Source organism: Gymnodraco acuticeps, unplaced genomic scaffold (assembly GCF_902827175.1).
Source record: "Gymnodraco acuticeps unplaced genomic scaffold, fGymAcu1.1, whole genome shotgun sequence".
NCBI classification, from domain to species: domain Eukaryota; kingdom Metazoa; phylum Chordata; class Actinopteri; order Perciformes; family Bathydraconidae; genus Gymnodraco; species Gymnodraco acuticeps.
Genome location: NW_022991286.1, coordinates 2,347,519 through 2,361,094, shown reverse-complemented (window position 1 = coordinate 2,361,094; position 13,576 = coordinate 2,347,519). Strand labels below are relative to the sequence as shown.

The following is a 13,576-nucleotide window of genomic DNA, read 5'->3' as shown; positions in this document are numbered from 1 at the left end:
ATATTTCCTCTGTGGCTGTGCTTTTTAAAATGAAATTGCTGCACTGCATATTGTTGAATTTGAGGATGGTCATAAATATTTAATCATTCCCGATGCCCAAATTAAAATGTTAATGTATTAATGTTGTGTTATATACCGAATAACAAAAACAAGCGGTGTGTTTTCACGTTTTTGTGAAAACTTAAAATCTGAAATATCTCAATTAATCACTCAAATGTTGTTAAGAATAGTAGAATATTGGAAAATGAATTTTGGTCAATGATGCAAATCCCTAGCTGTATTACCTCAATGAATTCTGTAGTAGCCTCACAGTCTTTGAACTCTGCATAGCCCATCTCCCGCAAGGTGCGGAGCACCACTGCCACAGAGTTACTCAAAGTCTGAGCAGCCAGGGAGACCTTGATTGAGTTTATAAGGAGATAGTTCAAATGAAGAGCACATTAGCGCTACAAGATACAAACATCATCACCACGGATAAAAACACAATAAAGTCTTAGAGCCTATTTCTATTGCGGCCCTCTATTCATAAATCATCATATAAACATACCTTCATCTTCTGATTAGCAAAGTCCACATGCTTATCTGTGACTCTGTTGGCAGCATGTAGTCCACTTTTCTTTTGGACATTGTTCAGATGAACTATGTACCTCCAATTGATGCTGCCAGTGATGCTTCTAATTGGGCTGTATGCCTGCAGAATCAGAATATTGTTTCACTGCTAGCACACGTCAAATGTAAAGCACCATATTCTCCACAATGATGTAAATACAAACATACATCAAAATGTATAAAAAGCAGAATAGAGTCAACCAGAGAAAATAGGCAATAATCAGCATGTACCTGCAACATATTGCGTGTCAGCTTCAGCATGTGGCAAGCGTCCATCATAACAAAAACCTTGTCATGGGTTACTGGATGTGGGAAATGGGTCTTCAAGGGCTCACATGGGTTTCCTTTTAGATGGCACCCAAGTTGGGTGCACATACTGACATTGGATGCATGACCATCCATTGTCATGCACACCACCCTTATCTGACGACGATGTAGCTCTTCCAATGCACGCTCTACCAAGACTTTCTGTGTTTCTGGTGTGAGGGACTTGGTCAAATAATAAGCAATTGGAGCTTTCCAATAACCTTGAAGCCCAACCACCATAAACACAAGAGCCTCAGAAGCAATGTCAGTCTCATTCATTCGATCCCCCATGTCCACAAATCCAGACATTGTTTGTGTCTGAGGATCATATTGGACGTGCTTTTTGATGGCCATGGCATCCACTATCAGAGTGACACATCCGTACTTGGCCTCATCTTCCTGACGCCGTCTTTCCAGCATGTCCAACATCATTTTGTTGAAACCAGGTTTGGCATCAAGAGAGCTCAGCCCACCTTAGTCAAATTAAAAAGTAGCCATTTAACCACTTACCCAGTCCCTATTGTAGACACTGGACATACTAAAAATAGCTACAATATCAAAATGTATCAGCATGAGACATGAGCTGTTATATCAGTAAGTTTAACCATTCCTGATAATACAGTCTGTAGTGCTTAATGTAGTTTAAAATTAGACATCATGAAGAATACCTTTGCAATGAACTGGGATGTGGGAGGTGAATATGCAGAGTGTCTCTCAGGTAGTGATATGCCTTTGGACCATGCAGATGGAGCGTAAGAGCAAAATCTCTCTGGGCCTTGGTGTACTCTACACCCTGCCTCGACAGGAGGTGAACGGGAAGATCTGAAATTCAATTAGCAAAAGTGATTTAGTATTTGTCTCCTTTTAATAGTAACTAGGAAGTCTAACAAAGAACATAAAATACACAAAATATTCAATGCAATATTTTTTATTTTACCTGAGTAGCATTCAAGCTTGTCTTTCAGCTCTTCGTTTATGAGATTTTTCTCCTTCAGTTCCTCCAGAAGAGCCTGCAGGTTTTTCTTGGCCCTCCTTTCTCTCGCCAAGGCATTGGTCTTCTCCCGCTGCAGTTTCCTCAAACTCGCTGAGGCTCCGTTGAGTTTGGCCATTATAGCCTCGGGGCAAGCAGGCAATGCATATGGGTGGTCAGTGCCCTGCCGCTTGCGGCTCTTTCGCCTCTCTCCAGTGGCTCCCTGTTGCTTTGGCAAAATATACGAATATATAAATAATAGTAATATGGAAATTAATATCCTTCTTCTAATATCCCTTCTTGTGCACAGCGTCAGTGTTGATCCTCCAGTTCAGCCCATTGTCTAAGTGCACTCCCAGGTATTTGTGGTCCTCCACAACAGCCACATCCTCTCCCAGAATGCACAGGGGTAGAGGAGACGTCCTCACCCTCCTGAAATCAATGACCATCTCTCTGGTCTTGGCCACATTCAGAATACTCACAACATTGGGCTAAGGTTCATCTTCCGCTCTTCTTGAAGTGGTTGTGCTTCTTGTTGCTTCCGGCTAAAATAAACATTAAAGACATTTTGAGTGTTTAAAATGTGCTGTAATACACAACACATTATTTATTCCTAAACTTGCAGAAAGAAAAACTAAAGTGTGACATTTAATCACATATTTATATATCAATCTTATACACCTTGAATTGTTGTTGGCCAATGATACACATACCCTTTGAAGATGAGCTGGGAAGTTGAATATTGTTGGCACAACACCATCTTTAAGCCGGACAGTCTGCCCTGTCCGGTCAAATTCCTCACTCCTGAAGTGCTCACTGCAGAGCAGTGTCCTGCCAGAGGAAACAAAACCGTCCCTTCTTAGGGCGAGTTCCCACTGCCTCCTCCTCTCTTCGGTTTTGGGAAACCTTAAAAACATGAGAAAGGTAGCCAGATATATAAATTATTGTCAACATTTTCCTCCCTTCTTTCCTTTAACATTAAGGGTAAGGACAAAAATACACACCGAAATTATCATATTTTTGGTATGTATGTATGTATGCATGTATGCATGTATGTATAGCCTACTTTAAGAATAAGACAACCACACTAAGAGTAATAAAAAAGGTGTCCAAAATAAACATTAAATAATTGTGTAAAGAAATGGTAACAACATATTCTAAAGAGGCTGGGTCAACAACAATCTTGCAATACTATTATCTCACATAGCCCCACTGATCCTGTGTATCAGGACTTGTAATGTACATACATCCACTAAGTAATTAACGATTATCCTAATTGTAGTCATAATATTGTCATGTCTTACACGTGAAAGGTGATCCCACTGGTTCTTGTTTGCAGAGAGCGGCGATTGGAGCATCCGTAGGCTGCACAAAAGTCCGGCATAGTCAGGTACTTCTGTAAACACAAAGCCAGCAAATTCCTGTATCATAATGCAAGATGTTTTTAACAAGCCAAACCACTTGGAAGAAATCATGTGTAACTTAAGTTATGTTGAAAATATATACTGGTGTAAAGTTGCTGGGTCAACTTTGTAATACTAGGTCTCACTCACAGCCTCTTGTTATTAGCCAGCTAATAAATACAACCACATACACAAAGAAAAGCTGCAATTTCAACATGTCCAAGCATCCTGTATCATAGCCATGCTAATAATGTTTATAATAAACCAAACCGTTTGTAAATCAGTCAAGATTTCAGCGAGTTAAGAGTATTTGTGTGCAGATCACTCACCTTACAACAGCTACCATAACGCGAATCAGAGTAACTGTTGACTGTAGCAAGATGGCGGCCGGTCAGCTATGCTGGAAAATCTCCCATGAGCCATCTAGTGTTTATATATGGTTCTGACAGTGGAGGTCTGCACCGGAACTGTCCTGACAGTGGAGGTCTGCAGGCAGACCCCTCTCCCTTATTTGGAGTAGGTGGGAGTTGAACTCTGACGTCACTGTCGAGTCGTTAGTGGCCGACTCCGCCAACTAAGGGCTTCTCCGCAACTCTGCAGAATCCTATGGGTGACGTCACGGACCCTACGTCCATTTATACAGTCTATGGTTGGCTCCAGGGGCGTCGCCTGGACCTGGAAACATTCAGGGCTTAGCCCACAGTGGCGGCGCTACAGTCAAATGTTCTACTGCAAGACTCCCCACACGCAATTGCGCCATCTGGTGTCACAAACGTATGCCTGCATTAGCTTTGTTACGGCAATGGATTGTGGGAGATTCTCATAGCATGTGAGGATCTCTTGAGGGTAAGGTGCCTGTATTATCTCGGTGGACAAAATGTATGTTTTTATTTTATAAGGACAATAACGTACTGTTGTTTTGTTTAGTTTAATGTTAATTGTTTAATGCTCACAGTCACAGCAACATGTTTTTTGTGTGATTGGCTATTTGTTTTATATGATTTATCAACGTGATCATCAATAGCTAATCTGAGCACCAGAACCCAGCTCACGTGTCCTTTTATGCTGTCCATTGAAATGCAGGTATGTGAGTTTTGTACACCAGTTTATTTATGTTTAATGTTTCACATTGCTCCACATGATGCCTCGACTACAAAGTCTTCCATGTTTCTACGCTTCTTCCTCTGTGTCACAGTTTCGGGAATATCAAGATCATTGCACAGGGCCTTGGTCTTGTCATAGACCTCATGTGCTTTCTCGTTACTTTGGTAACTTTTCAGTGTGTTCTCAACTGCTGTTTTGTAATCTACTGCGTGCACCAAGTCAATTGTTTCTTTCTGCAGGTATTCAAGCAGGCCCTTAGTGGTTGAGAGCAGTGTCTGGAACATGACAGCATGTAGATGGTACTGCATTTTCAAAGCTTGCTTTCCAGTCCCTTTACTAGAGGGGCTGTAAGGCTCCCTAAAGTCTTGATCAAAGCAGGGAGGTTTTTGACATGCCCAGCGAACAAGTTGTTTGTCCCCTACCTCTAGCTGTTTCTGAAATGTTTGCAATCTCTGATGGTGGACAAGAGATGTGGAGAAGAAAGAGTAGAGACACTCCAGGAGATCAACGCAGGTATGTGAGTTTTGTACCCCAGTTTGTATAAGTTTAATGTTTCACATTGCTTGTGAAAAATATACTACCACTATACGATCACTGATGTTTTGTTGTTGACTGGACACTTATTTTGTAAAAGAGATAGCATGAGAGGATCTCTTAAGCAATGCAGCTCACGTGTCCTTTTTATATGCTGTCCATTGAAATGCAGGAAAGTAATCACTAGCTTTGAGTGATCTGTTGCCAAGGGGACACTACACCGGAGTTACATAAGCAGAGATAAAGTGTTATTTTGGGGGGAACTCACCTCCTCTGGGGTCCCCCAGGAAGATTTAAAAAAAATATTGAAGTTAAAAGCATCAATCTTGTGCACTTTGAGAGCAACTTTAAGAGATATGATACATCTCTCAACACCCATATGTCAAAAATAAATCAAAGAATCAGAAACGGGTTTATTATTTAAAAACACTTCATTTTCCAATTAAATCATAAACTATGTCAAATTATTAGAAGTTGTTAGTAATCAGATTAAACAGAAAAAAGGGATGGAAGGAGGAAATAATAATCCCTCATCTCTTGCTGTTTGCGGTTGAAATGATCTCTTTTGCTGGCCAAATGGAAAGCAGTGATGTCTCACTTGCCTTGGCCCTGTATCTGCAGTAGGGCTGTAGCGATACACTAATCTCACGATACGATACGATACACGATATTCAGCTCACAATACGATATATATCACGATATTCAGCCAACGATACGATTCGATACACTTATATCATTTTCTGAAAGATTTTAAAGGGACAGTGTGATTTCGTGACATCTTGTGAGTGTTCCATTGACTTGGATTGAATTAATTCAACTGAAAACTGAAAGCATCAATTATACAATATATGGCTCTGACAGAGAGTCTACAGCTTGCAAATGCTGGACAAAATGAATCAAAAGATGTGGTGAGAAAATTAGTTTCATTTATTGAAACAGTCCAAACTGTAGCTTACAAGCCTTTGAAACGTAAGTACATAAAGTGCAGTATCACAATGGAGAATTAAAAGGTGCAGCAGGTGGTGGAACTCGGGGGATTTGAATGGGACTTGTTAGAAATTAAAATCAATGTTTTGATGGCATAAAGTACCTTAAACATACCGTCAGTTTAAATGCTGTTTTATACTGAAAAACCAGAAGTTCTTGTGCACAACCAGTTGTTAAGCTTTTATTCTGAAAATCCTTCATCTCCGGTTAGCATTTAGCATGTGGCTAATATACCATTTCCTATAGAGGTGAATTTAGTAGCGATATGACACGGAGTGTTGCACACCGAAACCTACTGATTTCAACACTACAACTATAGACGTCGAGATATTATTATTGCTTAATATTAAATGAAGGTACAGTTTATTTGAATACGTTTGTTTACAGACGTGGGTAGCATGAGACAACATCCGGAACTACCGGAAATGATACCAGCCGTGAGGTATTTTTGGAGTATTGATTACAGCGTTTAAAATGTATTAAATGAAAAGTCATGAAAGAGATAAGGAGGAGAAAAGGCGTGTTTAGTTATATATTTGATGTACAATGTCTGAATCCTCTGTAATGCGCAACAACGAACATTGGAGACGTGGAGGGCCGGCCCCCAGCAGCGGAACACAGCTGTTTTTCTGACTGAACCATCTTCTGCTTGTAACATTACCGCGCTTTTTATTAATTAAAGTATACATTTGAACCTTCTCAGAGACTCAATTAGTCTCCTTTTTAAAGCTTCTCTCCTGGACGCGAGAATAACGAACACAGTTATCAGACTTAATGTATCGATACCCGCGGCTGAAATATCGATACTTTCTCGGAAAACTAAATATCGATATATATCGCAGGATCGATTAAATTGCACAGCCCTAATCTGCAGTCCCTAAATCAGTCATGTTACCCATTGACTCTCGTCTGTTCTGGTGTTCCTGTTCATTGTTGTCTCCATTGTTGTTCTTGTCTGTTGTATCTCCTTCTTGTGTGTCCCTTTCTCCTGTTCCCCTTTCTTCATCCTCTACTCTGTTTGGCTCATCTGTGATGACTGTGTAGGTAAACATAAACAAGTATGTAAGTCAATCAGTTTCCAGCTCTGTCAAATAAATGAATTTCAAGATACACACATTTGTCTTCATTAAAATGAGTGTCACCACACTGTCACAAAATGTAATACTAACCAATTGAAAATAGTTAAATTTACATTGGAAACCTCTTGTAGATATCACTGTTAAGAGTAGTTGTCTGCCAATAGGACAGAATCATTCCTATACAAATGCAGTTTGAGTAATTCACTTAATATATTTACTTAAAACTTTAATATAGTCATTTTCACTTAATACTCTAATATAGTCATCTTTCTGTATTCAACACTAAGGAAAGCTGTACAATTTGACATGATAATGAGGAAAAAAGGCCTCCGACAATGCAGATCATTTTTTTTATCATATCAATTTTAAGATGCGGGTCAAGGCTTAATATTTGGGAGCAAAGTGTCCCTTGCTCCCTTTCAGGAGCCCCACTGGATTAGCTTTGATCTGAAATATTTGTATAACAAGCTTGTTAGCTGGCTGTCCATCTCATAATGTTCACATAGAAACTAGCTGTCAATAGGAAATTTCAATCAGAAGAATTATATTTTCATGCAAAATCTGTCACAAAAAGAGGTTGCACATTTAAATGCAGGTGTTGTTATGGCAACGTCAGTGGCCAGACAGCCACATTTACTGCTGCAAATACGTTCAAACATGCTGTCGACACGTAAAGCAGTGGCAACTATGCCACCATTTCAGCTGACTTTTTCTCAGAAATACTGTCACATAACATCCATATATTTCAGTGCTAGGTTGATGCTTAGCTAAGCTAACTATGAAACACTTTAACTGACAGCACTCAGGAATCAGGATCAACTGTGTACTGTAAGGTAGCTTCTAGCTTCATGTCGAACACAGACAGTAAGTCAACATTTCCCAGAGAGCTTTCTTTGAAATCACCAAGTAACGCTAAAAAAACACAACATTTAGATTGTATGACAAAGTGTTTATTTAATATATCTGGCTAGCTATAGCTACTTGCTAACGGTTTAGCTTACCCGCGCGATTCAAAGTAACGTCAACGTAGCTATAATTTATGCTTTGCTTACATGTTCGCATAACTTGTAAGTTTACTGACAGGTACATACCTTGTTCACCTGGCTCATGTGGTGGCTCTGGGGTTGTTGTGTGAGCCACCACTTGAGAATTGCTGTCTTTTTTATTAAAGAAATATCTAATGTCCATCTTCAGAATCTCCGCGTCCGGGGCTGACAGTTTAAAGTTTAAACATTGTCACAGAGGAGAGGTACGATAAAGAGCCAACAAAACACGTTTATTTCCATATAACTCCCTGATTGGTCTGGTGGCGTCGTCTTGCCTCTGTGTTGCATTCACTGAACATGGGAAATTACATTTCTGCCGTCCGTCCTATAGGTAAAGTAGGTTAATGTATTATATTATTGAGGGAGAATTTGTCCGGGGCTAAAGAAAAAACATCCGGGGCTAAAGCCCCGGATGCCTACCCCAGGCGACGCCCCTGGTTGGCTCCCTTGGTTTGCAGGGATCTAAAACATGTCTTACAGACAGGCCTCGTGGTGTCCGTAGGCTTGCCCTCACTGTCAGAGATATAGCTAAAATACTTCCAAATGTCGCTTCTGGCGTCTTTTTTGTCAACAAGCCGATGCGCAGCGGCAGTTGCACTCCCACTTGCAGCCATGCTTCTCGTTTTCTCACATGCTCTGGCAGCTAGCGCGTGCACGAGAGAGGGGAGGGACTGCAGGCACGGCTGCAGTGCAGGGAGTGGAAGCAGAGCGCTGAACAACACGGCTCTTATTAAAACAGCGCTTTCTCACCGGAGTACCTTTCCCCGTCATTCTTAAAGTACCGATACTAATGAAACGGAGGAATCGTAACGTTTTTAATGGCAGGGTATCGCGGTACCTTTCAAGTATCGGTACACCGTGCAACACTACCTCCTAGAGCTGCGGGCAGTGATATTAGTCCTCCAACATTTCAAACCCTTAATTACATTACATTGCATTTAGCTGACGCTTTTATCCAAAGCGACTTACAATAAGTACATTCGACCAGGAAGACACAACCTTGAAGAAAACAGAATCATATAAGTACATCAGGTTTCATAGAGCCAAACATTTCAAGTGCTACTTGTTAGGGAAATAATTATCATAGACGCCAAGATGTGACATACAGGCATACACAGCTCATGTTTAGAGATACCTTAAAGAAAGGCATCAGTGAAGTGGAGCTTCTGTGTGAATTGAAAGCAATGTAAAAGATTTGTATTGGACAAATCGCCGGATTCTGAGGATTTTAGCGGCCAAACACAGCAGTTGAAAATAAGCAGCCAGAGATACCATACTGTTATCACATCTCTGTAAAAACGGCTCCGGCTGCAGCCTTGGGAGTGTGTGTAAAAATACCTCCCCCGTGTTTGTGGAGCTGGGGCAGTATAGCTGAGAGGGAGAAAATCACAGTTTTTTTGTCTAGGCTTTAACTCATGGCACCGCCGTCCTTCAAACGGGACGGTCTAAAAGCACTCGTTGTTTAGGACTGTTTTCTCATAGTAACGGGCCCTCCACACTACAAGCGTTTCAGGCGTAAAATTACGCCTCTAGCGCGTCTGCCCATTCACTTTGAATGGGGTGACGTCACGTCCGCTCACGTTTTCGCCGAACTACATCACGGGAAGGCAAGCGTAACTTTGAGAGCGTCTCGCGCGTAAAAAGTTGAACAATGTTGAACTTTTTACGCACGAAACGCTCTCTCGGTTCCTGACAAGTGAGCGTAAGCCAATCAAATCCCGTTTCAGAAAATCTGACAGCTCAAGCCGTAGCCAATCAAAAACCGCGCATACGCTGGGAGAGATATCCTGAGATATCCCGCCGTTCATGTCTATATTTGAAATAAAATGGACGAGGTTATAATCGTAGCGGTAGCGAATCACCCTGTATTATTTGATGTGACCCTGTTCACCTACCGGGATAGAAACCAGAGGAACCAGGCATGGAAGGAGGTGGCAGAGACAGTGGGGGAAATTGGTAGGTTTTCGCCTGTTTGGGGATTTTATATCCAGTTTACTTCATGTTAACATAGCTAATGAAACATAGCCGGTATATTTAGCATAAAATAGCGCCATAGACATTAATCACATACATGTTAATCATCCGCTGCCACATCATAGACTATATTGCATTACATTAATGCACACAATGTCATACTCCTTTCACATTTCTTAGTTATATATATATATATGCAAAAATTCATTCCTAGCATTCTATTTCCATGTAAATTACTGCTTTATTTAATGTTTATCTTTTTGCAATTTAACTGTACAATACATGTTGTGTTTTATATTAGATTTCTTGTTTTGTATATATGCACCATGACATCAAGTCAAATTCCTAGTATGTGCAAAGCTACCTGGCAATAAACCTGTTTTTGATTCTGATAAAGTGTGACATGTAAAACCTTGTATGCAATTGAAAGGGATTTGGTTTTCATTAATGGAGCAATCATTTTCTGAAATTCAAGAAATTAACTGTATTCTTTCATTTTCATTTTCATTTTATTAGACGAAGTGTACAAAAAGCGTTGGAAGTCCCTCAGGGACCGATACCGCAGGGAGAGGATCCTGGAGAAGGAAGGGAAAAGTAGCGGGGCAGGGGCTTCCGGGGGATCTAAGCCCTGGCGTCTCGCGGCAGTAATGAGCTTTTTAAAGCCCTTCATGCTGGACCGTGAGACGTCCAGCAATTTCCCCCGGCAACCCCTGCCTCCACCCACCGGAGCAGAAGAAGAGGAAGACTCTATGGGTGACAGCCTGGATGACAGTCTGGAAAGCCAGCCAGAGCCAGGTAGCAGTCAGCCGGCCAGTCAGCCGGCCAGTCAGCCGGCCAGTCAGCCGGCCAGTCAGCCGGCCAGTGTGCCGGCCAGTGTGCCAGACGGTGTGCCGGCCAGTGTGCCAGCATTCCGGGGGAAGAAGAGCAGGGGAAGGGAGATGTCCCCTTTTGAGGAGAACCTGCTGTCGGCCGTAGGCCCGATGCTGGCCATGCCACCACCACCACCACCCCCACCACCAGTGGTGGAGGTGGAAGACGAGGACCTCCTTTTTTTAAGGAGTCTCTGGCCTGCAATGCAAAAGCTGAGCAGGACGAGCAGCATGAGACTGAAAATGAAGCTACAAGAGGCGGTCCTGGAGGCCACAGAAATGGACATTAATAATTAATTAATTAATTAGATACTGATACACATTACATCTTTTTAAACTCATCACTCATCACACACAACATCACATAAATACAAGTTATTTAAAAGTATGTTATGGCTATACTGTGTCTTGACTTGTTCATGTGGTTTGTCAGTTACAACATACCAGGAGCTTCTTGTATGTCGATATATAATGTGCTGTCTTCTGTAATTATTCAGGTGAAACCCTGATGAAAATTATGAGTGGTTTATCACTAAAAACAGGGCTGAAGGAAAAAGGTTGTTAGTTATATCATGATATCAATTCAAGAAACATGTTTATTAGGAATGGTTGATTTTAAAATGGCTCATTTGGAATATTTGCTTTTTAAAGAAAATGGGTAGCTCTTAAAAGAGCTTTTTGGTTTGGAGACAAATATGGGCCTACACCACATTTGCCTGCCATCGCACTGCCCCCTCCTCGTTGAAGTAGGAGCAGAAGGTCTCCCGCTGTTGGATGGATCGCCGTGTGGCATTGTTGGAGCCCATCCTCGGTGCATCACACAGGGTTGGAGTAACTTCATCCGTGGACCTTGCGATAGGTGTGCGTGATGGCATATCAATGGTCTTCCTGCGGAGGAAGTTATGCAACACACAGGCAGCCTTCACACACAACTCCGTCACCTCGGGGCTGGTGGTGATGACACGCCTGAGCATTCTCCACTGGGTTGAGAGGATGCCAAACGCACATTCAACCACCAACCTGGCACGGCTGAGGCGGTAGTTAAATAACCTCCTTTCACGGGTGAGGTGACGTCCAGGGAATGGACGCAGAAGGTTGTCCAGCAGCGGAAATGCCTCATCTCCAACGAAGACATGGGGGAGAGGGCCCCGCCGCTCTGATCCTGCGATGACGGTGTCAGGTGGTAGCTGCAGACTGCCGTCTCGGAGGCTCTCTCCAAATGCAGAATTCCGCAGGCTCCCACTGTCGCTGCTCCTCCCAAAGCCTCCAACATCCACTACCCTGAACAGGTACTCAGCATCCACCACAGCCAGCAGTACCAAGGAGTGGGTGGACTTATAATTAAAGTAGAGGGAACCTGCATTTGCTGGAGCCTGGATAACGACGTGCTTCCCATCTATGGCACCAACACAGTTGGGAAACTCCCAGCGCTCCTGGAACCCAGCAGCGATGGCTCTCCAATCCTCCACCTGTGGTACCGGCATGCACTCCTCGACCAGGGCGGTCCAGATGGCCCCCGCAACCTCCTTGACAATGACTGCCACTGTAGAACGCCCGACCCGATAGCTGAAGGCTATTGTCGCGTACGAGTCACCAGTTGCCAGGTACCTGAGAAAAAAAGATATATACATGATTACAAAATATATTTATTCAGACCCCACACACACACAGACCACAGATCCCCCCCTCCACACATTGAACACAGACACACACATTGAACACAGACACAGATTGAACACACATTGAACACAGACACACACATTGAACACAGACACACACATTGAACACAGACACACAGACACACACATTGAACACAGACAGACACACAGATCCCCACACACACATTGATCACAGACACAGACACACACGCCATGTACACAGGGGAGCAATACTGTGTTTACCTAGATATCTTAATTAATGTTACCCATCTGAACTAAATCACAGACTTCAGTCATCATTCGTGCATTCTCTCTCCTTCTATACAGAGTCAGATTAAAGAAGTAGAAATACACAAAACGTACCGTAGGCAGATGGCGAGTCGCTCGGCGGGGCCGATTGACATACGCAGATGGGTGTCCACCTTTGTAATCAGTGGGCCCACCTTTCCGAGCAACTCGTCGAACACCTCCTTGCTCATCCTGAAGTACCTCTGAAAAAGGCGGTCATCGAGACGGAGCTCCTGGACGAGAAGGTGGTATTCCCCCCTTTGTAGATGCTTTCGGAGTATCGGGTGTACCCAGAAGCGACGCACACTACACGGCCTCATGCGAGACAATGTATACACTAAATGCAACCTTGCACACACACGAGTTACCCTGCTTACCCTTGCTACAACACCGGCATCCATTTTAGCAATAGTGGAGAAGAACCGGGGTTTTTCACTTTGTATGTCCGGGGCGGGAAATTCACATGGAGATTCTGATTGGTTGTTGGTCGCGGGGCTCGAAGAAACGCCCCAAGCGTAAATCTTGGGGCGTTGGAAGCGAATTTTACGCTTGTAGTGTGGCCGGCCCGTAAGACGGGCCAGCGCGAAGTGCGTGCATCACCCGATGCGCCACGGTTCTCTGGAGCAGGTGGCGGTCAGGAGTGCATACATAAAATTATAGGCTAATTGATCAGAGGTGTGTAGTGGCAAGCAAGCATAGGCAAACTGTGTTTCACCTTGAGGTGAACTCGATAGCAAGTATATATAGGC

The 13,576-nt window shown here is 42.8% G+C and overlaps 1 protein-coding gene across 1 annotated transcript; it reads right to left on the bottom strand.

Moving 5' to 3' along the window:
- Positions 1-11,459: 11,459 nt before the first annotated feature.
- Positions 11,460-13,249, bottom strand: LOC117562124 (protein ANTAGONIST OF LIKE HETEROCHROMATIN PROTEIN 1-like). The gene is made up of 2 exons (XM_034239909.1): positions 12,903-13,249; positions 11,460-12,489 (listed from the first exon to the last, which is right to left on the bottom strand). The coding sequence occupies exons 1-2, from the start codon at positions 13,226-13,228 to the stop codon at positions 11,583-11,585; spliced, it is 1,233 nt and encodes a 410-aa protein (XP_034095800.1). The 5' UTR covers positions 13,229-13,249; the 3' UTR covers positions 11,460-11,582.
- Positions 13,250-13,576: the final 327 nt, after the last annotated feature.

What these genes read in the sequence shown, in the direction of transcription:
- LOC117562124 (XM_034239909.1), bottom strand. Translation starts at nt 13,228, where the DNA reads ATGGATGCCGGTGTTGTAGCAAGGGTAAGCAGGGTAACTCGTGTGTGT. An exon ending in CGACTCGCCATCTGCCTACG is followed by an intron (nt 12,490 to 12,902) that starts GTACGTTTTGTG and finishes TTTTTTTCTCAG; the next exon opens with GTACCTGGCAACTGGTGACT.